Raw genomic sequence first — 26848 nt, 5'->3', positions numbered from 1 at the left:
CTAAATCCTTGGACACTTTTCGGCCCTTCCTCCTTTTCTCTATAGCAACTGTTGTTGTTGACCACTCACTCATACATTTATCCATTCAACAAATTTTGGGGAGGGGGCGACTAGGCCTCAGAGATATAGTATATAGTTCCTATACTTTGATAGAACTCTAAAAACGTCCTAAATGATTATGACTACCTGCTTTTCCTTCTACCTCTCTACTTCTCAGTCCCCTTTGCACTTTGGTTTTTTCCCAGCTTCTGCCTCAGGCTCCCATTCTTCACATTCCTCTTCTTGTTTGGTTAAAGACTTTATTATTACTTAGAGCAGTTTTAGGTGGGAAGTTTTCGTTTAGAGGGGAAGGTACAGAGATATCTAGGTCTTGGTTTCTGAAAGGAACTTACTTTTGTGTAAGCACGCCTTTTACATGCTGGGCGCCTTACCTACTTTAAGCTTCACAGGCTGGAGAGAGTTATATTACTGGATTTATTTCACAAGTAAGACTAAGGTTGAGGAGACGTTAAGTAACTTTCCTAATCACATTCAGGACAGGGATTCGGTCTCAGATGGATTCAAACTCAGATCTGAGGCCATGTCAACCTCTTTTCCTTGCACAACTCTCCACCAGTCCCACTGCCCTTGTATGGTCTTGGGCTGGAGCACCATTGTCCACATTCCTGAACTGGCCAGGGAAATTAGCTGGGTTTTTTTTTTTTTTTAAGAAAACAGGATGTTTCACTATCCCTATGTGTAAGTTTTTAGAGAACTCCTGTGCGAGGAAACAAATCCAGGGAATGTCAGCTTGTTTAATAGATCCATTCCGATAGTCAGTGAACTTCCTCGGAGGCCCAGACCTCAGGTCGCTTCCCTACTGCGCAAAATTTTTCCGTCTCCAAGGCGACAGAGATGACCGCCTTTCTGGCTCTCCCGCGCGCCTGGATGACGTCACACGGCGATGCTGTCTGACGTCAGAGTTTCCTGTCCACCATCTTTGTCCCTGGCAAAGTGGGTTTTGCGCAGTGGCTTAGACCTGGAGAAGGAGTCGTGACGTGCAGGAAACCATTGCAACACCGCTCGGGCCGTGCTCTCTGGCTGCTGCTGCCACCCCTGCCCTTGCCTCCGGTGAGTTCGGGGCGGCTAACTTTGGGGTGTGTCCCTCTTTCATGGGGAAGGGGGCCAGGCTTGGTTGGAGACGGGCGGAGAGCAATCTTAGGAGCGTGACCGTTGAAGATGGAGTGAGCCGTCGGGTGTGACCGTTGTGAGGAAGAGGGTTGGAGAAAGGCACTCCACCGCTGGAGCGGGGTGAGGGAATCCGCGGGGTGGCAACTGGGAGTTGGGGGGCACTGGGGAAAAGATATGTTCGAAGTGGGGGGTTCGGAGGGCCAGAGGCCAGGGGTGTGGCCGGTAGAGCCTGGAGGCCGAGGGGAGAACCTTCTTCTCGGTTTGGCGTCGTTCACTGAGAGGCTGGGACGTGTCCAGGTACCAGAAGGGGAAAGGGGTTCCCCCAGAGTTTTGCTCATAGATGGGCAGACCTCGCCCGTCTTCTGTAATTTGAGGTTGAGACACCTCTTCCTCACCTCGTAATGGAGGAACATATCCCTAGAATCTTGACCACCTGGGGAAAGGAGAGGAATTCCTGACATTGGAGAAAGGGAAGAGAAACCTCCCGAATTGACCCGATGTGAGAGAGGGGGAAGCAGGTGGGAGTAAATCTTAGCCCGGAGTTTTTTCTTTCCGGTCTTAGAAGGAGCGGTCTGGTTTGAGGAAAGACTGTAGATTAAGACAGAGGTAAAGAAACTGGAACTTCCTGCTATTCCATATTCTTTGAATCCAAAGAATTGATTCATGCTCTTTGTTTTCAGAGCACTGAAAACAGTGCCCATTTGCGGGTCAGACTTTTTTTAAACTCACCTGGCTGCTTCATTATGAAGCAGTGTGAATGAAGTGTGAATGCTTCATTAAACTTTGACTTTTAAGAAGTGTGTTTTAAATGCCAAACACTGTTATAATCATGTGGTTTAAAAGAGAAAGTAAAGAAAACTCAGTAACTTTAGAAAAGGAAGAATGACAAAGGAAGTGGTCTCAGTGAGGAACAATTTAAATTATTAATCACCTCCCTGGTATAATTCTGTTGCTTAGCCTCAGGGTACACTTACAAAGTCATAATAGAAAGCAGCAAATGAAGGAGATGCAGCTGTACAAGAAAACGTGTAACACATTCCAATGATGACTAAGCGTGGTGGTAAGAGGAGAACTGTTTGCAGGTATCTTAATAGTTTTAAACTCCCAAAGAAGCAGGAAGTATAGTGTGTTCTGCAAATAGCCTCACTGAAAATTGGGTGGTAAACTTAATACAAAGCTAACGTTCTGTGACTTGAGACTCAAGAAAGTCCAGTTCTTCCATCTTTTCTTTTTCTTCTTTAACACACCCGTATTTTAAAATATTACGAACCAAGCTGAACAGGGAACGAATCAGGTAGGGCACATTTTCCTTTCTTCCTTCTTTTCTCTCCTTCCAGGCCTAAGTTTTCCAGAATTTATTTCAATTAAGAATTGGATGTAAAACTTTTGAGCTTTTTTTCTTACCGGATAATATTAACAGATTATTTTGTGGTCATTTTTAAATGGAAATTGCAGGTGTGTCTGTTGTAATGAGTTGTCTGCTGTCATTTCTTATGCAATAAATGATACCTGAAGATGCCATTGTCTTTGCATTATTGAAATATCTGATTAGCACCTCTCACCCTTGTAATGAAAGATTGCTGAAATGACCTTTCTGCTTTATAATTTGGTCAACTGTTCACTTTTTCCCTACTAGCACCAACTGTGTAAAGTCCTACTTTATGTGAATTTAGCTGCCATTTCCCAGGGAGCCATTTGAAATTAAGACCCTATTAATTTTTTTCTGGCCTTATTCTCTTTACGGGCACCGGAAGGAGGGAGGAGTAGTTGAGAAGGGACTTTTACAACCTATATTTAGTAGAAACTAGGTTATGTTAAATCTAGATGTATAATCCTGTACAAGGAGACCTTTTCTGAAATGCAGTGATATCATACTCTGGGCTAGGAAAGTTAGAGTGATTGTGCTTTTGACTGTGGCAGCATTATTTTTTTCTTTATCAGTGTTCTGAGGTCATACCTCAGGTCCTCGGAACAGCCGGTGACTTCTCTAGTTTGATCTGGTAAAAAGGTAGTGTGACTTCCAGTTCCATGATGGCTTGGCTTTGCCGTGGGACTCTCCTGAGGAATAAATTCCCCCTGCTCCCGGAAGGAACTTGATTTTTGAGGCTCTTCAGCAAATACTTGACTTATTCTTTGAACTCTATCTTGGCTGCTTTTTCTTTGGCTTCTAAAGCAGACAACAGTTTTTTTTTGTTTGTTTTTTTGCGGTACATGGACCTCTCACTGTTGTGGCCTCTCCCGTTGCGGAGCACAGGCTCCGGACGTGCAGGCTCAGCGGCCATGGCTCATGGGCCCAGCCGCTCCGCCGCATGTGGGATCCTCCCGGACCGGGGCATGAACCCATAGTCCCCTGCATCGGCAGGCGGACTCTCAACCACTGCGCCACCAGGGAAGCCCCAGACAACAGTTTTCACCATCCTATGATTTAGAGAATCTGACCATATTCATCTCTGGTGTGTGATTAAGAGTGTCTCATTAAAAAAAAAAACAAAAACAGTGTCTCATTTAAAAATATATACAGGGACTTCCCTGGTGGTGCAGTGATTAAGAATCCGCCTGCCAATGCAGGGGACATGGGGTTTGATCCCCGGTCTGGGAAGATTCCACATGCCACGGAGCAGCTAAGCCTGTGCGCCACAACTACTGACCCCACGCGTTGCAGCTGCTGAAGCCCACGTGCTCTGGGGCCCATGTGCTGCAACTGCTGAGCCTGCGTCCTGCAACTAATGAAGCCCACGCACAGCAACGAAGAGTAGCCCCTGCTCGCCACAACTGGAGAAAGCCCACGTGAAGCAACGAAGACTTAACGCAGCCGAAAAATACATACGTTTGCAATTTTTTGAGGTGAAATTCACATAACATAAAATTAACCATTTTAGAGTGAGCAGTTTGGTGGCATTTGGTACATTCACAGTGTTGTGCAACCCCGCCTCTTCTCATTTGTTTTTGTTTAGTCTAGTTTATTTGGGGGGAGTTTCTTTTAGCTTAAGTCAGGAACTGACATGATAAAATGTTGCTCTGCCAATATGAGTAAGGGATATTTCATTACTGTTGTGTAGGACAGTGCGAGATAAGAGAGTGGTGTGTTTCTCCTTTTTCTTGAAAAGCAGGGGTTCTTAATTTAGGGTCTAAGATCATGTACTTGATTCTGTCCTCTTCCCTGAAATTTTGTGGGCTGGTACATTATTCTCTAGTTAAGAACTTAGTGCTCACAGTGTAAAAGGACAGAAATCTATTCCTCGATGATGAAATTTGTTAGGGGAAGTAATGAAATGTGTGGGTCACTAATAAAGGTACGATTTAAGACTAGGTTAATTTAATGTTTAACAGATGGTGCTGAAATTTTCTGTTAAAAATTTAATATATGTGAATGTGTATGAGAGCTTTAGAAAACAGAACGATTTGGGGGCCCTTTTTCAAAGGAACAGTGAGAAATTCCAAGCAGCTTTTGTCTTTAAATGTTAAGCAAGTTTTGGGCTTCCCTGGTGGCGCAGTGGTTGCGAGTCCGCCTGCCGATGCAGGGGACACGGGTTTGTGTCCCGGTCCGGGAGGATCCCGCATGCCGCGGAGCGGCTGGGCCCGTGAGCCATGGCCGCTGGGCCTGCGCGTCCGGAGCCTGTGCTCCGCAGCGGGAGAGGCCACAGCAGTGAGAGGCCCGCATACCACAAAAAAAAAAAAAAAAAAAAAAATGTTAAGCAAGTTTTAACTTTTGATGATCCCAAAGGACTAGAGTGGCTTAATAACATCCTGGATAGACCATAATGGCCTTGAGCTATGGCCCTCCTGTCAGGCTCTAGTACTATAATCATTTCTGTATACTGGTTTTCCTCTTTGTATATATAAGTTCTTAGATGATAACTTCAGATTTATTCCAGGTCTTTTTTTAAATTAATTAATTAATTTATGGCTGTGTTGGGTCTTCATTGTTGTGTGTGAGCTTTCTCTAGTTGCGGTGTGTGTGGGCTTCTCATTGCGGTGGCTTCTCTTGTTGCGGAGCACGGGTTTTAGGCTTGTGGCCTTCAGTAGTTGTGGCATGTGGGCTCAGTAGTTGTGGCTCACAGGCTCAGTAGTTGTGGCACACGGGCTTAATTGCTCCATGGCACGTGGAATGTTCCTGGACCAGGGCTCAAACCCACATCCCCTGCATTGGCAGGTGGATTCTTAACCACTGCACCATCAGGGAAGTTCCTATTCCAGGTCTTTTATGTGAAGGACTCCTTTCTTCAGTTTGCCTACTTCACATTTAGTTTACATTGTGAATGGATTAAATGACTAAATGGATTAAAAGATTATAATTCTTTGAATTTCAGCCAGAAAAGACATTATGAAAATACTACATAAGACAAGCCTCTGAAGGTAGATAGCTAGTGGGAAGCAGCCGCATAGCACAGGGATATCAGCTCGGTGCTTTGTGACCGTGACCGCCTGGAGGGGTGGGATAGGGAGGGTGCGAGGGAGGGAGATGCAAGAGGGAAGAGATATGGGAACATATGTATATGTATAACTGATGTACTTTGTTATAAAGCAGAAACTAACACACCATTGTAAAGCAATTATACCCCAGTAAAGATGTTAAAAAAAAAAAAGGCCTCTGTTACAGGCTCACTTTAAGTTATAACAAATAGTGTCAAATCAGAAATTTCTGTATTCTATAATGATTTGTGTGAGTTCTAGCTCACTTCTCTTAACAAGGTAAATTCAGTGAAATTCTTGTACAACCTAAAAGCACTATTGTATAAGGATCAGTACTATAAACATTAAGTAGCTCCTTGGAAAGATAACAAATGAGTCTAATTTCCCTTAAATAGTCCAAGTAGTACATTTTAGAGAACAAATTTGAGCCAACCTTTTTTCATTATTTTATGATTTTCTGGCTTTTTTCCTTAATTGCATTGATTTGTTGAGTGCTTAGGTCTTTTTTCTCAGATCCATAATTACCATTGTTTGTGGAGGTATTATCGCTCAAGTTTGCCAAATATATTATCACTCACGTTGTTTTGACCAGAAAATAATGAGTAGGTGCCAGGGAATCTGTCCAAAATTTGGTGATAAGTATTATTAATGATGGTGGTCAGTAAGAAGATAATCATTTTTTAAAAAATTTACTTGGTTGTGTCAGGTCTTAGTTGTGGCAGGCGGGTTCCTTAGTTGAGGCTCGCTGGCTCCTTAATTGTGTCATGCGAACTCTTAGTTGTGGCACGCATGTGGGATCTAGTTCCTGGACCAGGGATCGAACCTGGGCCACCTGCTTTGGGAGCGCAGAGTCTTAACCACTGTGCCACCAGGGAAATTCCAGAAGATACACATTTTTGAGATACTCATTTTTGAGTGCTCATTTTTCTTTATTAAAAGAAAATTTTAATGTATTTGAAGAAGTCAAGTACATTGGACAAAATCTTAGGGTTTCTCAAATCAGAAAACATTGTCTCATTATTTGGGGAGAAATGTGATCAGTCCATGCTGTTTTGGTTTTACCAGTGGAGCCTTATGTCAACTGGATTAATTCTGGAAATTGGAACAGAAAAGTTAAAGTTGAAGCTGGGATCCGCGTTCTTTTAAGTTTTAACACCAGTTCTGATTCTCTTTAGTACTCAGTGTGACTGGACAAATATCTCAGTTTTTTGCATTGTTTTTAACTGTAAACTGACATTTTTTATTTTGGGGAATACTCGGGGGAATTGTAGGTTGTTGGAAATACGAAAACCATAATTTAAAAATCCATGCATAACACCTCTCTAAGATGTTTGCCTCTCTAGGTGTTTGTCATGAAAGTATTGTCCTACTAATCTACGCTTTTCTTTTTTTTCTGAAAGAAATTCCTTTTATTGATAGCTGCATGTAATGGTGAATAGGTTGATAAAATTTTTTTCTCTTTCAGTTTTACTCTGTTTCAGAATATATGTCTTAGAGTGACTCCATCTTGAGGCAGGGAAGTAAATCAGATTTGCTTTAACGGAAAGTAATGGGGAGATCTTTTGAAACAAACTTTTCCTTATTTTAAATATTGGAGTGACTAACTGAAGATGTATTTGTAAAAAAAATGTAGCTTTAGGTTTTGGAGGCTCTGAGAAGATAATTGTGGATAAAATCATAAAACTATGATAGGTTCAGATTATCACTCTATTCCATTAGGCCTTTGGATTTTGTTCCAATTAGCTTTTGAGGCAAGGATTACATTCTTAATTATCCTTGCATCCCTTTGGATCACCAGTGATGGTTGTAAGGATGAAGATACTTTCTGAATGCAGAAATTCTTGTATATAAATGATCGTAAAATTAGTTGAATGCCTTGCTGGACATAAATAACTTGGTTAAAGGAATTCTCTTCTCTTGCTGTAGGTGCACATTAAAGATCCACAACCATGACTGACTCCAAGTACTTCACAACCAATAAAAAAGGTAAGTATGAGAACCTGATCACAGCCTATTTTGAAGATTCTTCAAAAGTTGTGGTGTAAGATTGTTCCAAGTAGAATGCTCCTGACCTCTTCAGACATGTATGTCTTGGACCATCTCATTGGGGATATCCTACAGAAAAGTGTATTGAGTAAATTATTAAAGTATGGGTTTTTAAAGATATGGCTGTGGTGCACATCATTTTGACTTGAAGGTTTTAGTGAAAGGAAGAGATCCAAGATTGATCCGTTGAAGATTGATAGCTCTGAGGAGGGTAAAAGGAAGAAGCACATTTATTTTCTCTTTTTTAAAAAAATTGAGTTTAATTGGTTTACAATGTTGTGTTCATTTCTGGTGCACAGCAAAGTGATTCAGAGGGGTGTGTGTGTGTGTGTGTGTGTGTATACATATATATATTCTTTTTCAGATTCTTTCCCATTATAGGTTATTACAAGATACTGAATATAGTTCCCTGTGCTATACAGTAGGACCTTGTCCTTTATTTAATATATGCTAGTTTGTATCTGCCAATCCCAAGGTCCTGATTTATCCCTTCTTCCCCTCCTGTTTGGTAACCATAAGTTTATTTTCTGTGTCTGTGAGTGTTTCTGTTTTGTAAATAAGTCCATTTGTATCATTTTTTAGATTCCACATATAAGTGATACCATATATTTGTCTTTCTTTGTCTGACTTACTTCACTTAGTATGGTAATCTCTGGGTCCATCCATGTTCCTGAAAATGGCAGTATTTCATTCTTTTTTATGGCTGAATAATACTCCATAGTATATATAAACCATATCTTCTTTATCCATTCATCTGTGGATGGACACCTAGGTTGCTTCCATGTCCTGACTATTGTAAATAGAGCTGCCATCAACATTGGGGTGCATGTATCTTTTCGAATTAGAAATTTCTCTGGATATATACCCAAGAGTGGGTTTGTTGGATCATATGGTAACTCTAGTTTTTTTGTTTTTGTTTTTGTTTTTGTTTTTTTGTGGTATGCGGGCCTCTCACTGTTGTGGCCTCTCCTGTTGCGGAGCACAGGCTCCGGACGCGCAGGCTCAGCAGCCATGGCTCACGGGCCCAGCCGCTCCGCGGCATGTGGGATCTTCTCGGACCAGGGCACGAACCCGTGTCCCCTGCATCGGCAGGCGGACTCTCAACCACTGCGCCACCAGGGAAGCCCGTAACTCTAGTTTTTTAAAGAACCTCCATACTGTTTTCCATAGTGGTTACACCAAATTCTTTTATTTTTTACTTGGAAATAAACATTTTATTACAAGGAGTACTACTAAAGCAATACAGCAATAAAAAGTAAAAATGAAAGTTCTCTCCCTCCGTATTCCTGTTCCTGATGGGAACTCAGTATGTATCCTCAGTCTTTTCTATGCATGTATTAATACATATGATTTTTAAAATTTTTAACCAAAAATGATTATGCAAAACAATGCATGGTAATTTGATATTTTCTTATCCTTCCACACATGATGATTTCATGCCATCATTTCTGAATTATGGCTGTCAAAAGGCATAATCTCAGTGTAATCATGAGGGAACACCCGTGACAGCTGAGGGTGTTCTATAAAATGACTGGCCTGTACTTTTTAAAAATGTCATTATCATGAAAGACAAAGGCTGGCCAGCTGTTTCAGATTAAAGGAGACTAAAGAGACATGACAGTAAATGTAATGCATGATCCTGCATTGGATCCTGGCCCAAGGAGGATGGGGGTAAAATTACTATAAAAGACTTTATCAAGATCTTTGAATAAGGTTTATAGATTAGATAATGACAGTATATCAATGTTAAATTTCCTGATTTTCATCATTGTATTATAGTTATGTACCATAATTCCTCGTTCTTAGAAGTTATACACTGACATATTTAGAGCTAAAGAGACATGATGTCTACAGTTAACTTATTCAATGAATCAGAAAAAAAAGTATAAATATATAAAAAATATGATAAAGCAAATGTGGCATAATGTTAGCAGATGGGGAATTTTGCAACTTTAAGATTAAAATGATTTCAAAAGAAAAAGAAAATGAGAGGGTACACATAGTGGCCTGGAGCACCAGAAAATTTTCTAGAAAGCACAAGCATATTTCTGTCGTTTGGAGTTATTTAAGGGTAAACTTCTATTATAATACAGAAAACACCATAGAGAGTTGCTTAATTACATTAGCTACTAGTCCATGGCTTTCAGCCTTGCCTGCACATTGGAATTGCCCAGTGAAGTAAAAGACGATAGGTGACGTCCAGTCCTACCCCTGCAGATATCCTGATTTCTTTGGTCTGGGATATGGCCTAGATGTGGGGGTTTTTTAAAATCTCCCCAGAATTTTCTGATGTGGATTGAGAACTGTTGCTAGAACACTGGATTGATAACTGTTGCTAGCTGCTAGCAATGCTTGGTAGATTTGATTCAGGGGAAAAGGAGGGGGGAAAGATAAGAATTTAATAAAGCTGTAGTATGTGTGAGATACCTTGCCTCCGTGCTCCTCCTTGGCTCCACCCAACTTCTTGCTGTTTTTACTGCTTATAGCGTACAAAAGCATTTAGCCCCTTGTCATTCATTTTCAGCTTTTTTTCTTATTCTCTTATCATTCTGAAATGTATTTATTTTTTCTGTTAACATTTTGTGTGCTTTGATGACCAAGATATTTCTATAATAACACAAAAAGATGTAATTTTAAAACTCACCTAATTTTTCAAACCTTCACTTATAATGGGTCCTGGTAACCTTTTTTTAATTCAGGGATTTTTGTAAAGGTTTGAGACTTGCAGATGAATCATGGCTGGGTAAATACCACATTTTAAAAAATGGATAGACTGTGTTCCTTTTTCTTCCTGTAACACCCACCAGAACTGCCACTGGAGCATATTCTTTAAATTTATGCTGTTGGAGTTGGAATAGTTTCAGTTATATCCTGTGTTGATTCTTCAGCTCCTGCTGCTATTCACAATTCAGATTTTCTGAAACCGTGCTGCTTGTCCTTTACCGTTTTCAGAGGTAAGTGATGGGAACCCTAAGAGCTGGATTTGGCAGCAGAGGACTTGGAGAAGAGGAGAGTGACTCCTTAAAGGGCCCAGCTTTTCTGTCTGTGCTTTTTTGCAGCTGTCAAATAAAAGGGTGATTTTTGTAACAGTTTGTTTGCTTTGTTAGCGATGGATTTTGATGTAACAGGCTTTTTTAGTGCTCAACTTCTGTGCTTCTTGCCAGTTCATCCTTCCCATTTAGAGGCTTCAGCAGATCACCTAGTTTGCTGCCCCCACTATTTCTATACTGGTGAACGAGGTTAAAGTGAACAACAAGAACAGTCATAAAGGTGGAAGAAAGTGAGGCAATACTGTGGATTGAAAGTTGAAGTGACAATAGTGAACTTCTTTTTCGTGGTCTTATAGTATATTTTCTTCTTTCTTTTAAAACCAGTTGAGGGTGGTTAACCTTTTTTCTTATTTCAGCTCCAGCTTTCTGAAGATAGGTGAGCCTGGGCCTTAAAATAGTGGTGACAGTCCTGGCATTTCACGGTGCAGGGCCTGAGCAGTCAGTCATTTAAGATTATACCTTTAGAAATGACTCTGGTTTGTACCATTCTTGAAGCTTCAGGATTATTACTTCTGTTCTTAGATTGATTGAACAGGATAGGGCCTTAAAGCCCATTATCATCTTAAAGTACTAATTAGAGCAGTGATTCTCAACCCTGATTATACATTAGAATCACTTGAGGAAACTTTAAAAAGTATGGACATAGGAGTTCTACTCCTTGACATTCTGATTTATTTGGTCCAGAGTGGAGCCTGAGCATTGGCATTTCTAGATACTTCCCGGGTAATAGTGTAGCCGACGTTGAGAAACACTGGATTAAAGAGTCGGGAGAAACAGTTCTAAGGCCAGCTCTGTCACTCGCTCACTTAGTGACATTTGAGCCTCAGTTGTTTGTGGAGTTGAGAGTAGGTGAATGAGGAGTCTCTTCTGGTTTGAAAACATTGATTTGTGAACCTGTTTCCTGCCTGCATTTATTTTTTCCCCAGGACTTTGAAATTCTGACGGGAGATCATCCCTCAGATGCCGTTCTCTCCCCATCGTAGTAAGATATCATGAGATATCTTTCGTTTTTCCCACTTCTGTGCTTCCTGAGATCTGGCTTACACCTTCCTCTCTGGCGATAACCCCAAAATAGCATTCTTATCAATGGGTTGGTTAATATTCTAGGGATTTGAACTGTACCTATCCTATAATTTTTAAATAATCTTATTTCAGTTGCAGCCCTGCCACTGGTCAGCTGTTGTGTTACTTGCTATATAGTACAGTGTTCTGCTCTAGTTCTCTGATCCTGGGACCTCACCCATTTGTTGTCTTTTAGGAGAAATCTTTGAATTAAAGGCTGAACTGAACAATGAAAAGAAAGAAAAGAGGAAGGAGGCTGTGAAGAAAGTGATTGCTGCTATGACTGTGGGGAAAGATGTTAGGTAAGGGTAATCTCTTCTGCTTTGCTCATTTTAGACTCTTACTCTATGGCTTTTACTGCCTTTTTATTTTAAGCGGAGGTCTTTTTAGAAGCCCATATGATTTAAATTTATTTATATATGGCTGTGTTGGGTCTTCGTTTCTATGCGAGGGCTTTCTCTAGTTGTGGCAAGCGGGGGCCACTCTTCATCGCGGTGCGCGGGCCTCTCACTATTGTGGCCTCTCTTGTTGCGGAGCACAGGCTTCAGACGCATGGGCCCAGTTGCTCCGCGACATGTGGGATCTTCCCAGACCAGGGCTCGAACCCGTGTCCCCTGCCTTGGCAGGCAGATTCTCAACCACTGCCCCACCAGGGAAGCCCTACTGCTTTTTATTTAAAGCTATTACAGTCAGAATATATAAGAATGAGTTTGTCCCGCTGGAAACATCAGGAAGTGTAGTTGCTTTTATATTAACTCTGTGACTAAGTTTTTTTTGTTTTTTTTAAGAGTGAAACGAGTTTGATTTCACTTGCATACAGATCTAGCATAAAAGCTCCTGAGAGCTGACACAGTTACAAATCTGTTGCTGAGGTAGTTTTAGAAGATGATAAAAATATACTGAGAAGCAGAAGCCCATGTGTACTTTAATTGGCTCAAGCCAGTGCCCTCAACTTTATAACTCTGCCTTTAATTGCTGAATTCAAGATGAAAATCAGTGGTAACAAAATCCAAAGGGTCTTTTTTTTTCCCCTCCCTTTTTTCTTGTAATTTAGGAAGGCCCTTTGGAAATAAATAAGGATTGTCTGCAGGCCCCTGAGGATTCCCGCGATCCTTTCCATGAAATCCATGAAGTCAAAGCTATTCTTGTAATAATACTTAGGTGTTATTTATCCTTTTCACTGTGTTGACATTTGCATGGCTGGTGCCTTAGTGTGAATTAAGGCAGTGGTGCCAAACTGTAAAAGTAGTCATTGTATTCTTCATGTGCTTGCAGGAAAAAAGGGCAGTTTCACTTAGGACTGTCCTGCATGAAGCACTAAAAATTTATTTCAGTAAACCTTGAACCTTGAGTTCAGGTCTTTTTAATATTCTGTGTGATGAAATAGGAATTAGGCATAAAGTACTTCTACTGCATAGCAACGTGTGACGGTTGACTTGAAGAAAAGCCCTTGCACAGTTGTTTGACTTGTGAAAGAAAGATTGACAGACAGAACTATAGTTAATCAGACTTCAGTATTTGGGAGACATTTTATAAAGAATGAACAAAGTGAACCTGTCACTTCAAGGGAAAAAATTTGACAGTAGATAAATTTTGACTTTAAAGTAAAAATTAGAGTATTGGAAAACTTGTATCTCCCATCGTGAGCTTGATAGCTTCCCAATACTTAGAGATTTTTCTGATGAGATTGGTGGTGAAATTAATGACTGTGATTATTTGCTGCTGTATAATGAAATATGCCACCATAGAGAAGATCTGCATAACTCATTGAACCAATATTTTCCAAATGACCAGTGCATACATCACAAAATTATGCATGGGTAAAATATCCATTCAAAATAAGTGATAAATGAATGGATTTTAATGCAACTTGAACTGCAAAGAATTGATATGAAAAATTATGGTTAATATTTTTGTGTGACATAGTGATTTTTTAAAAAAGTTTGTAAAGATATACACTAAAATATTATATATGAAATGTATGTGCAGGATTTGTTTAGAAATTGTTTAGAGCAACTAAATGGGGTAGGGACTGGGGGAAGGCGAATGGCTTGAGGTTGTGTATGAAACAAGATCAGGTTTGTATCAATATTTGTTTTTAGCTGGGTGATGGATACATGGGTTCATTAAACTGCTGTCTCTAATCTGAAAATTTTCATAGTAAAAGTTTTTTAAAAATCTATTTTTATACATCTTCTTGGGACCATTATTATAAATTATTTAGTAATTCATTTCTGTGGTAAATATTATCACTAGTGGACATTTGTCCTCACATCAAATCACTTTTTAAATTAAGGCTGTTTCTTTTTGTTCTGTCCAACAGCCTGGCACCAACATCTGTTCGCTTTCCCTTCCTCTTTTCTCAGCTCTCTCAATAAGTGATAAATGAATGGATTTTAATGCAACCAAGTACAGAAAGTTTATTGATATGGTTTCAGATTCCATATTGTACCTAACTTTTAAGAAACTACCATTTGTGGACTAAAAACAAAAAGAAAAACAACCATTTGTCTAGCTTTAATGTATCAAAGAAGAACATCCAGTTATGAAAAAGCTATTAAAATACTCCTCCATTTTCCAATTTATATACGTGTATGAAAATGGATTTTCTTCTTACACTTCAGCTAAACAACATTGTGCAACAGGTTGAATGCAGGAGCATGTGTGAGAATCCAGCTGTTTTTGTTTAAAGTAGACATTAAAGAGTGGCAAAAATTAAAACAATATCTTAATTTAAAAAAATAAGTAAAATAGGTAGATTTTTACTTTAAAATATTTATGTTAATATGAAATGCACTGATTTTCCTTTTATTAGTTGGGTCAAATGCTGCTGATAAGAAATGGATGAGTGCAAGAATGCCAAGTAAATGAATGCAGGAGCATGTGTGAGAATCCAGCTGTTTTTGTTTAAAGTAGACATTAAAGAGATTGGCAAAAATTAAAACAATGTCATCTTAATTTAAAAAAATAAGTAAAATAGGTAGATTTTTACTTTAAAATATTTATGTTAATATGAAATGCATTGATTTTCCTTTTATTAGTTGGGTCAAATGCTGCTGATAAGAAATGGATGAGCGCAAGAATGCCAAGTAAATTCCAGCATCTAGTGGTGGATGTAAGGTGTAGTAACTCAAACATCTGAGAAGGTCCTAAGGCTAATGATGACCTTCCTAATGTCATTAAGAAAAGGGAAGTCTAAATTTAAGTGCATTCTATGTCAGGCACAGGGACAGATGCTTTTACTTACAATGTTTTTTATAGTCCTCATATCTTCTGAACTAGAGGTTATTCTGAATTAGAAGTTATTCCATGTTAGAGATCAAGCAGTGTATACTTGGAGAGGCTAAAGAATAATCCCAAAGTCATACAGCTGGTGGTAATGTAGCCAGGATTCTAACCTAGTGTCTGAGTCCCAATACCTGTTACTGGTCACTTCCTTCATGGATGTATATATACAATAGAATTTAAATGTGTACATGGCACACACGTTTAGAACTGTTTCATTTTCTGAAAATGGTTAAAATTTTGAACAAAGGTCCTAATTATCTGAGAACTGTTTTAATAAGGAAACTAATCAAATAAGTTCCCACTGGTCAGGGATGGAAGAATATGTGCATTAAAAAGCATAACAACTGTAGTGCTTTGAACTGCAAAGAATTGATATGAAAAATTATGGTTAATATTTTTGTGTGACATAGTGATTTTTTTAAAAAGTTTGTAAAGATATACGCTAAAATACGCTAAAATATTATATGTGAAATGTATGTGCAGGATTTGTTTAGAAATTGTTTAGAGCAACTAAATGGGGTAGGGACTGGGGGAAGGCGAGTGGGTTGAGGTTGTGTATGAAACAAGATCAGGTATGTATCAATATTTGTTTGCAGCTGGGTGATGGATACATGGGTTCATTAAACTGCTGTCTCTAATCTGAAAATTTTCATAGTAAAAGTTTTTTAAAAATCTATTTTTATACATCTTCTTGGGACCATTATTATAAATTATTTAGTAATTCATTTCTGTGGTAAATATTATCACTAGTGGACATTTGTCCTCACATCAAATCACTTTTTAAATTAAGGCTGTTTCTTTGTGTTCTGTCCAACAGCCTGGCACCAACATCTGTTCGCTTTCCCTTCCTCTTTTCTCAGCTCTCTCTTTCCAGATGTAGTGAATTGTATTCAGACTGACAACCTGGAACTAAAGAAGCTCATGTATCTCTACTTGATGAACTATGCCAAGAGCCAGCCAGACATGGCCATCATGGCTGTCAACAGCTTTGTGAAGGTAACTTTTTCCCAGGGACTCAAGAACAGTCTCTTCTACCTCAGAAAACCTTTTCAGAAGTGTCTCTTGATATGGTTAGTGTCTGCATTGCAAATAAGCAACCTCTGTTCCAAAAGAGGGCCTCTAGAGAAGTATTGGCCATTGAGTAGGAATATTCATGATTTAATAAGCATTCTGTATGCCAGAGTTTGTCATCCAGTTCAGACCATATGGTGAGCCTTCTGTCAGCTGGGCTTGGTGCATCCTTGCCAGGTGGGAGAAGAAAGCCTGGTGAAACCTCACTGTTTTATCTTCCAAGGCTGACAAAGGTTGGGCATATCATTGTAGTGTCAGTAACCTGGGGTTTTACCTATTTTATCTTTGTAGAAATTATGCTTATGGTTCAGACGTAGTGGAAACTACAGGAGCTACCTTTTAATTTTGTTTTATTGAATACGTCTTACAATAGTTGATTAACTTTTTTGTTATTGTGGACATTTTCAAACATATTCAGGTTGAGGGAATAGTATAATAAATTCCTAAATATCTACCTTGTAGTTTCAGTAATTACCAACCTATGGCCAGTTTTGTTTAACTTAAACTCTCCATACATGCTTTCCTGACCCCCAGCTCCTCTCCTACTGGATGATTTTAAAGAAAATCCCATCTTAAGAATGAAAAAATCATTTAATCAGCTGATCATTAAAGAAAGTCCTTAATATTATTGGATATCCAGTCAGAATTCTATCATTAGATTTGATGACCCATGTTAGAGATCAAGCAGTGTATACTTGGAGAGGCTAAAGAATAATCCCAAAGTCATACAGCTAGTGGTAATGTAGCCAGGATTCTAACCTAGTGTCTGAGTCCCAAAACCTATTACTGGTCACTTCCTTCATGGGTGTATATATACAATAGAATTTAAATGTGTACATGGCACACACATATAGAACTGTTTCATTTTCTGAAAATCGTTAAAAATTTGAACAAAGGCCCTAATTATCTGAGAACTGTTTTAATAAGGAAACTAATCAAATAAGTTCCCACTAGTCACGGATGGAAGCATATATGCCTTAAAAAACATAACAACTGGGGCTTCCCTGGTGGCGATGTGTACATGGCACACACGTTTAGAACTGTTTCATTTTCTGAAAATGGTTAAAATTTTGAACAAAGGTCCTAATTATCTGAGAACTGTTTTAATAAGGAAACTAATCAAATAAGTTCCCACTGGTCAGGGATGGAAGAATATGTGCATTAAAAAGCATAACAACTGTAGTGCTTTGAACTGCAAAGAATTGATATGAAAAATTATGGTTAATATTTTTGTGTGACATAGTGATTTTTTTAAAAAGTTTGTAAAGATATACGCTAAAATACGCTAAAATATTATATGTGAAATGTATGTGCAGGATTTGTTTAGAAATTGTTTAGAGCAACTAAATGGGGTAGGGACTGGGGGAAGGCGAGTGGGTTGAGGTTGTGTATGAAACAAGATCAGGTATGTATCAATATTTGTTTGCAGCTGGGTGATGGATACATGGGTTCATTAAACTGCTGTCTCTAATCTGAAAATTTTCATAGTAAAAGTTTTTTAAAAATCTATTTTTATACATCTTCTTGGGACCATTATTATAAATTATTTAGTAATTCATTTCTGTGGTAAATATTATCACTAGTGGACATTTGTCCTCACATCAAATCACTTTTTAAATTAAGGCTGTTTCTTTGTGTTCTGTCCAACAGCCTGGCACCAACATCTGTTCGCTTTCCCTTCCTCTTTTCTCAGCTCTCTCTTTCCAGATGTAGTGAATTGTATTCAGACTGACAACCTGGAACTAAAGAAGCTCATGTATCTCTACTTGATGAACTATGCCAAGAGCCAGCCAGACATGGCCATCATGGCTGTCAACAGCTTTGTGAAGGTAACTTTTTCCCAGGGACTCAAGAACAGTCTCTTCTACCTCAGAAAACCTTTTCAGAAGTGTCTCTTGATATGGTTAGTGTCTGCATTGCAAATAAGCAACCTCTGTTCCAAAAGAGGGCCTCTAGAGAAGTATTGGACATTGAGTAGGAATATTCATGATTTAAGCATTCTGTATGCCAGAGTTAGTCATCCAATTCAGACCATAGGGTGAGCCTTCTGTCAGCTGGTCTTGGTGCATCCTTGCCAGGTGGGAGAAGAAAGCCAGGTGAAACCTCACTGTTTTATCTTCCAAGGCTGACAAAGGTTGGGCATATCATTGTAGTGTCAGTGACCTGGGGTTTTACCTATTTTATCTTTGTAGAAATTATGCTTATGGTTCAGACGTAGTGGAAACTATAGGAGCTACCTTTTAATTTTGTTTTATTGAATAGGTCTTACAATAGTTGATTAACTTTTTTGTTATTGTGGAAATTTTCAAACATATTCAGGTTGAGGGAACAGTATAATAAATTCCTAAATATCTACCTTATAGTTTCAGTAGTTACCAACCTATGGCCAGTTTTGTTTAACTTAAAGTCTCCATACATGCTTTCCTGACCCCCACCTCCTCTCCTACTGGATGATTTTAAAGCAAATCCCAAACATCTTAAGAATGAAAAAATCGTTTAATCAGCTGATCATTAAAGAAAGTCCTTAATATTATTGGATATCCAGTCAGAATTCTCCTATCATTAGATTTGATGAACACAGTAATAAGGTTGTTCTTATTAGGGTTTTTGTTTTGTTTTGTTTTGTTTACTTCTTTTTCCTCTGCCTGGAATTTAGTCTACATTAAAAGCAAAAATCAGACAGCATTTCTAAAATTAGCTTCTATTAAATTGTTTTGGAAAATAAACATGCTTTCTTCCTTCTCGTGGAATTTTTGTTCTTTTTCTGTGTTTAGCTACAATGTACAGGATCATTATAACATTTCATTCTTTCTGTCTGGTGATTCATAGATGGATGATATCATTGGAAAGAATTTAGTTTACATTTTTTGGAAGTTAGCATGTGCATAGGTTTATAATGTTTAAAGAAATGTTTTAATATAGGGCAATTTAAGGGGTGTTCCTTCTTGGTAAGTGCACGGGAGAGGCCACAACAGTGAGAGGCCCGCGTACCGCAAAAAAAACAAAACAAAACAAAAAAAAAACATAACAATTGTAGTGCTTTGAACTGCAAAGAATTGATATGAAAAATTATGGTTAATTTTTTGTGTGTGACAGAGTGATTTTTTAAAAAAGTTTGTAGAGATATACACTAAAATATTATATATGAAATGTATGTGCAGGATTTGTTTCGAAATTGTTTAAAGCAACTAGATGGGGTAGGGACTGGGGGAAGGCGAGTGGGTTGAGGTTGTGTATGAAACAAGATCGGGTATGTATCAATATTTGTTTGCAGCTGGGTAATGGATACATGGGTTCATTAAACTGCTGTCTCTAATCTGAAAATTTTCATAGTAAAAAGTTTTTTAAAAATCTATTTTTAGACATCTTCTTGGGACCATTATAAATTCTTTAGTAATTCATTTCTGTGGTAAGTATTATCACTAGTGGACATTTGTCCTCACATCAAATCACTTTTTAAATTAAGGCTGTTTCTTTGTGTTCTGTCCAACAGCCTGGCACCAACATCTGTTCACTTTCCCTTCCTCTTTTCTCAGCTCTCTCTTTCCAGATGTAGTGAATTGTATGCAGACTGACAACCTGGAACTAAAGAAGCTCGTGTATCTCTACTTGATGAACTATGCCAAGAGCCAGCCAGACATGGCCATCATGGCTGTCAACAGCTTTGTGAAGGTAACTTTTTCCCAGGGACTCAAGAACAGTCTCTTCTACCTCAGAAAACCTTTTCAGAAGTGTCTCTTGATATGGTTAGTGTCTGCATTGCAAATAAGCAACCTCTGTTCCAAAAGAGGGCCTCTAGAGAAGTATTGGACATTGAGTAGGAATATTCATGATTTAAGCATTCTGTATGCCAGAGTTAGTCATCCAATTCAGACCATAGGGTGAGCCTTCTGTCAGCTGGTCTTGGTGCATCCTTGCCAGGTGGGAGAAGAAAGCCAGGTGAAACCTCACTGTTTTATCTTCCAAGGCTGACAAAGGTTGGGCATATCATTGTAGTGTCAGTGACCTGGGGTTTTACCTATTTTATCTTTGTAGAAATTATGCTTATGGTTCAGACGTAGTGGAAACTATAGGAGCTACCTTTTAATTTTGTTTTATTGAATAGGTCTTACAATAGTTGATTAACTTTTTTGTTATTGTGGAAATTTTCAAACATATTCAGGTTGAGGGAACAGTATAATAAATTCCTAAATATCTACCTTATAGTTTCAGTAGTTACCAACCTATGGCCAGTTTTGTTTAACTTAAAGTCTCCATACATGCTTTCCTGACCCCCACCTCCTCTCCTACTGGATGATTTTAAAGCAAATCCCAAACATCTTAAGAATGAAAAAATCGTTTAATCAGCTGATCATTAAAGAAAGTCCTTAATATTATTGGATATCCAGTCAGAATTCTCCTATCATTAGATTTGATGAACACAGTAATAAGGTTGTTCTTATTAGGGTTTTTGTTTTGTTTTGTTTTGTTTACTTCTTTTTCCTCTGCCTGGAATTTAGTCTACATTAAAAGCAAAAATCAGACAGCATTTCTAAAATTAGCTTCTATTAAATTGTTTTGGAAAATAAACATGCTTTCTTCCTTCTCATGGAATTTTTGTTCTTTTTCTGTGTTTAGCTACAATGTACAGGATCATTATAACATTTCATTCTTTCTGTCTGGTGATTCATAGATGGATGATATCATTGGAAAGAATTTAGTTTACATTTTTTGGAAGTTAGCATGTGCATAGGTTTATAATGTTTAAAGAAATGTTTTAATATAGGGCAATTTAAGGGGTGTTCCTTCTTGGTAAGTGCTCTATTTGTACTGTATTTGGAGGCACTTGCTAGGAAAGGAGAATGTATGTTAATCAGGATTTCAGAGGGCCCTCTCTGCTGCTTCGCACAAGGAACTTATGTTGGGCCCAAACCAGCTTCTAGATTCTCCTTTGCTTTCTTGGCTGTAGGCCCCAGATATCCAGCCCTCTTTTCTCCCTGCTTAATATTTGTGGAATGGGACATATCATTCCAATTTCTGATTTTTTGTTCTTGGTGGTGGTTTTTTTTGCGGTACGCGGGCCTCTCACTGTTGTGGCCTCTCCTGTTGCGGAGCACAGGCTCCGGACTCGCAGGCTCAGCGGTCATGGCTCACAGGCCCAGCCGCTCCGCGGCATGTGGGATCTTCCCGGACCGGGGCACGAACCTGTGTCCCCTGCATTGGCAGGCGGACTTTCAACCACTGCACCACCAGGGACGCCCCAATTTCTGATTTTATCCTGTACCAGAATACAAGCCCAAAGCCCTTTTCTGCTTTTAGTGCAGGTCCAACAATGGCCATGGGGATGGTAACACCAGCTATCTAAGCTTCTGCCCAGCTCTGGAATGAATCCTATAGGGCATTTCTTCATTGTATATGTAAAGCAGTTAAATGAATTCCTAGCCTAAACTCTTAAATAGGCAATTGTTGTACTTAGGAAAGGAATCGTATGGGAGATGTGGGTTCTGATGTAGAATGAGACTGGAAGCCTACATTAATTAAATATTCTTTTGTTGCTTATATAAACCAGACTGTTTAGTTTTCTGGTTTATGTACACCTGTAGTTGTCAATGATTGTTTTTTATAGGACTGTGAAGATCCCAATCCTCTGATTCGGGCCTTGGCAGTCAGAACCATGGGGTGCATCCGGGTGGACAAGATTACAGAATATCTCTGTGAGCCCCTCCGCAAGTGCTTAAAGGATGAAGATCCCTATGTTCGGAAGACAGCAGCAGTCTGTGTGGCAAAACTCCATGACATCAATGCCCAAATGGTGGAAGATCAGGGATTTCTGGACTCTCTGCGGGATCTCATAGCAGATTCAAATCCAATGGTAATATGTTTCTGCGTTTATAAGAGAGCAGTATTTAAAATGGGTCCCTTTAAAAAGCATGTTTAAAATAAATTTTATCTTTGGGACATTGAGCCATAGGTTAGCTATGTGAAGCATGACTTCTGTGTGTCCCACAGATTGTCTGTCTCACACCCTACATGTTTCTGAGCTGAAAACCAAGTACTAAAATACAAGAGTGTTTTTTTTTTAATTGAAGTATAGTTGATTTACAATATTGTGTTAGTTTCACACGTACAGCAAAGTGATTCTGTTTTTTATATATATGTATTTTCAGACTGTTTTCCATTATAGATTATTATAAGATATTGAGTATTGTCCCCGTGTTATACAGTAAATCCTGTTGCTTTTCTGTTTTATTTTTTAATTTTTTCTAGGTTATTTTTTTTTTTTGGTGGTACGCGGGCCTCTCACTGTTGTGGCCTCTCCCGTTGCGGAGCACAGGCTCCGGACGTGCAGGCTTAGCGGCCATGGCCCACGGGCCCAGCCACTCCGCGGCCTGTGGGATCTTCCCCGACTGGGACACGAACCCATGTCCCCTGCATCAGCAGGCGGACTCTCAACCACTGCGCCACCAGGGAAGCCCAATACTTTTATTTTTTATTAAAACAATTTTTTAATTGAAGTACAGTTGATTTACAGTATTGTGTTAGCACAGCGACTCATATATATATATATACACACACATACACACACACACACACACACACACTTTTTCAGATTCTTTTCCTTATAGGTTATTATAAAATATTGAATATAGTTCTCTGTGCTATACAGTAGGTCCTTGTTGGTTATCTCTCTCATATATAGTAGTGTGTATATGTTAATCCCAACCTCCTAATTTATCCCCCCCTTTCCCCTTTGTTAACCATAGGTTTGTTTTCTGTGTCTGTGAGTCTGTTTCTGTTTCGTATATAGATTCATTTGTATTATTTTTTAGATTCCACATGTAAGTGATATAATATTTGTCTTTCTCTGTCTGACTTACTCCACTTAGTATCATATTCTCCGGGTCCACCCATGTTACTGCAAATGGCAATATTTTCTTCTTTTTTATGGCTAATATTCCATTGTGTGTGTGTATATACACACACACACCCTACATCTTCTTAAGCCATTCTTCTGTTGATGGGCATTTGGGTTGTTTCCATGTCTTTGTTTTTTAAAGATTAGACTTTTTTTTTAATTTAGTTTATTTTATGTATTTATTTGGTTGTGCTCAGTCTTAGTTGCGGCTCGCGGGCTCCTTAGGTGTGGCATGCGAACTCTTAGTTGCGGCATGCATGTGGGATTTAGTTCCCTGACCAGTGATCGAACCCGGGCCCCCTGTGTTGGGAGCATGGAGTCTTAACCACTGCGCCACCAGGGAAGTCCCTGTTTCCATGTCTTGGCTGTAGTAAATAGTGCTGCTGTGAACATTGGGGTGCATGTATCTAAAATACAAGGGTCTTAAAGCAAACCTTTGTATCATACTTACCCCCTGTATTTGCTCAGAAACAAACCGGTTCTTTCATCATTTTCTTAAAGAAACTTTACCTTAAAGTTTTGGGACCTTTTATTTCTCCTATTGACATTTTAAATTTTGCCTATATAATGAAGGAGAGTAAGTCTCAAAGTGGTACATTGGCTCTGCCAGTAACTGAAGTTCATTTGAATTGAGTGATTGGTCATTAAGTATCATTACTGAGAAGATGGAGGAACTTAGCCACTTTCTCTCCTTTTTTTGCCAAGGCATTCTTTATGTGGAGTTGAGTAACACTGAGCTAATCAGTGGATAACCTCTGAATATTTCACTGTTGAACTTTTTGAAAGAGAGAGTTGGATTTGCTGTGAAATAGACGTGTCTCACTTGCAAATTACCTGCTCAGATCTCTGCTTTGATACTTCATTTGGTTCATCTTACTCTTTGGGTAACCTTGGCTTCTATTTATTATCTTTGAAACTTAGTATCAAGGTCAAAAAATGAAGTAAGCCATATTTTTTTTTTTTTTTTTTTTTTTTTTTGCTGTATGCGGGCCTCTCACTGTTGTGGCCTCTCCCGTTGCGGAGCACAGGCTCCGGACGCGCAGGCTCAGTGGCCTCGGCTCACGTGCCCAGCCGCTCCGCGGCATGTGGGATGTTCCCGGACTGGGGCACGAACCCATGTCCCCTGCATCGGCAGGCGGACTCTCAACCACTGCGCCACCAGGGAAGCCCATGAACCCATACTTTTCATCTCAACTGTATGTCCTGTTTTTTTGCCAAAAGTATTACAACTGTCTTTAGATCATTGATTTTCCTTTTATCAGTTGGGTCAAATGCTGCTGATAAGAAATGGATGAGTGCAAGAATGTCAAGTAAATTCCAACATCTAGTGGTAGATGTAAGGTGTAGTGACTCAAACATCTGAGAAGGACCTGAGGCTAATGATGACCTTCCTAATGTCATTAAGAGAAGGGAAATTTAAATTTAAGTGCATTCTGTGTCAGGCACAGTGACAGATGCTTTTACTTACAGTGTTTTTTATAGTCCTCATATCTTCTCAACTAGAGGTTATTCTGAATTAGAAGTTATTCTAGGCCTTTCTCACCTTCTGAGATGGCCCACACTCTGTGGAGTGTGTTTCTCCTTAGATAAATACACTTCTTACCTAAGGAAAAAAAAAAAGTTATTCCATGTTAGAGATCAAGCAGTGTATACTTGAAGAGGCTAGAGAAAAATCCCAGGGCTTCCCTGGTGGCGCAGTGGTTGAGAGTCCGCCTGCCGATGCAGGGGACATGGGTTCGTGCCACGGTCCGGGAAGATCCCACATGCTGCGGAGCGGCTGGGCCCGTGAGCCATGGCCGCTGAGCCTGCGCGTCCGGAGCCTGTGCTCCGCAATGGGAGAGGCCACAACAGTGAGATGCCTGTGTACCGCAAAAAAAAAAAGAAAAAGAATAATCACGAAGTCATACAGCTAGTAGTAATGTAACCAGAATTCTAACCTAGGTCTGAGCCCCAATACCCATTACTGGTCACTGCCTTCATGAGTATATATATATACAACATGTTTAGAACTGTTTTGTTTTCTCAAAACGGTTAAAATTTTGAATGGATAAAGACATTAATTATCTGAGAACTGTTTTACTATGGAAATCCTCCAAATCCTCTTAATCTGATGATGGGTATGAGTCCTATTTTGTTCCACTTTTTCAGAAGTTGCTCCACATGGTGGCAGCACTGTACCAGCAAATATCAGAACCTCTTGCAAAAGGAATTAATGCTTCTAGGGTGTTCTGCCGTAGTAGTTTTCTTGTAGCTCACTTTAGAAGGGCATTCTAGATGTGAAAGCACCAGAACATCTGGAGAAATTACTTTGAAATTGGAGGGTAACATGTTGATAAAAATCTGACTACTCTTGGGGTTATGTTGACCTTCAGGTTGATTCCTGGTAGTATACGTTGCTACAAGTAATAGGGCTTTATTATATTTTCATTTCCTGTCTTTTATGGGGGAATCTCACACACCTCATTTTCCTGCAGTTGTTTTTACCATTTTATACTTTAGTTAAAACTGACTTTCCGTGAAATACTATTTGAAAGAGAAAAAATAGTTTGAAGTAAAAAAATTCTCACTGTTAAGTCCTAGGTTAACCTCCCTGAGTCTGTTTCTTCTTCTGTAGAGTGAGAGGTACCATCTTAGAGAGTCGTTAGGAGTATTAATTGAGCTCTTGCATAAAAAGCATCTGTGAAAGTGCCTGGCTTATGAGAGTTCATGAAATGATGGCTGCTGCTGCCGTGATTATGAAGTAGACATTAGGCAAAGGTTAGCATTATTGCTACAATATTAATTTAGAGGGTTCTGACCCCTTTGATAGCTATACAGGTTCATATGGTAAGATCTTTCTGAGGAAATTAAAGCTAAACTTATTTCCGGACACAGATTTATTAGTCCATTATTTTGAAAGTAAACGTATTCAGAATGAGGAAGCACTTTGGCATGAGAGGAAAATAGCTCCTATGATTTCTTCACAAATAATCAGAGTTTTGAAAATTCTGTCTCACTAAATTGATATTTGCAAGAAAGATACACTTTTGGGTGATAGTGATAATTCTCTAGCTTTTGCCCATGCATTAGGATTTTCCCTCCTTACTGCAGTTTTCCTTTTCTCTCTTAGAGGCATTTTGAGGTATTCCAACTTCAGTTAATGTTTCCCCCAGAATCTGCCACTCCAGAGACTCTTGACAGCCCCACCACATGTACTTTGCTTTTTGTTTGTGAGCTCAGGTCTCCTAAATCCTTTGGCTCAGCGCCTTAGCCCCTTTGACCTTGTCTTCTGAGCCTTCTGAGTTCTACCATCTCTCTGAGAACTGCCCCTGGGAATGCCCTTCTTCCATTGCTCTGTCCTGTCTGCCAAAGCACAGACTACTGAATTAGTTAAAAAAACAAAACAGAAAAAACCCCAGAAACATATTTTCGTTTGTTGAGGGGTTTTCTGCACAAGAAGCATGCTCTCAGAGCTTGGCCCAGTATGGCCTTTAGCAACGGTTCTAGTTAAACTGCCGGCTTCTTTTAGTATGAACTTATTTTGGAAAGCTGTTTTATGAAAAATAACATTTTTTTCTCAGAAAAAGTATGTATTTTAACCATGTGCTAGCCAGCATGTAGAAGCCACATGAGATTATGACAGTGGTTCTCAACTGGGGGCGATTTTGCTTCCTGGGAGACAGTTGGCATTGTCAGGAAACACTTTTGGTTGTCACAACTGATGGGAAGGTTGCTATTGGCATCTAGTAGGTAGAGTTCAAGGATACTTTAAACATCCTGCAGTGCACAGGGAGCCCCCTACAACAACATGAAGGACTAATTTGTTTTAAAAACTTAAACAATGCCTGACATATAGTAAATGCTTAATAAATGA

The 26848-nt window shown here is 39.2% G+C and overlaps 1 protein-coding gene across 1 annotated transcript in view; it reads left to right on the top strand.

The window, feature by feature from the left end:
* Positions 1-1014: 1014 nt before the first annotated feature.
* LOC103070590 (AP-2 complex subunit beta) overlaps positions 1015-26848 on the top strand; it is a gene marked incomplete at its 3' end in the record, with an annotated part of 56668 nt that continues 30834 nt past the window's right edge. The window contains exons 1-5 of the mRNA XM_007447057.1: positions 1015-1110; positions 7510-7569; positions 11938-12043; positions 19637-19772; positions 21706-21951. Coding sequence (XP_007447119.1) covers positions 7533-7569; positions 11938-12043; positions 19637-19772; positions 21706-21951 — 525 coding nt within the window. The remainder of the gene's footprint in view (positions 1111-7509; positions 7570-11937; positions 12044-19636; positions 19773-21705; positions 21952-26848) is intronic.

This window comes from Lipotes vexillifer, unplaced genomic scaffold, assembly GCF_000442215.2.
Source record: "Lipotes vexillifer unplaced genomic scaffold, Lipotes_vexillifer_v1.1 scaffold704, whole genome shotgun sequence".
Lineage (NCBI taxonomy): Eukaryota > Metazoa > Chordata > Mammalia > Artiodactyla > Lipotidae > Lipotes > Lipotes vexillifer.
Note: the sequence above shows the minus strand (reverse complement) of the source record. Positions and strands in the feature narration are given on the sequence as shown.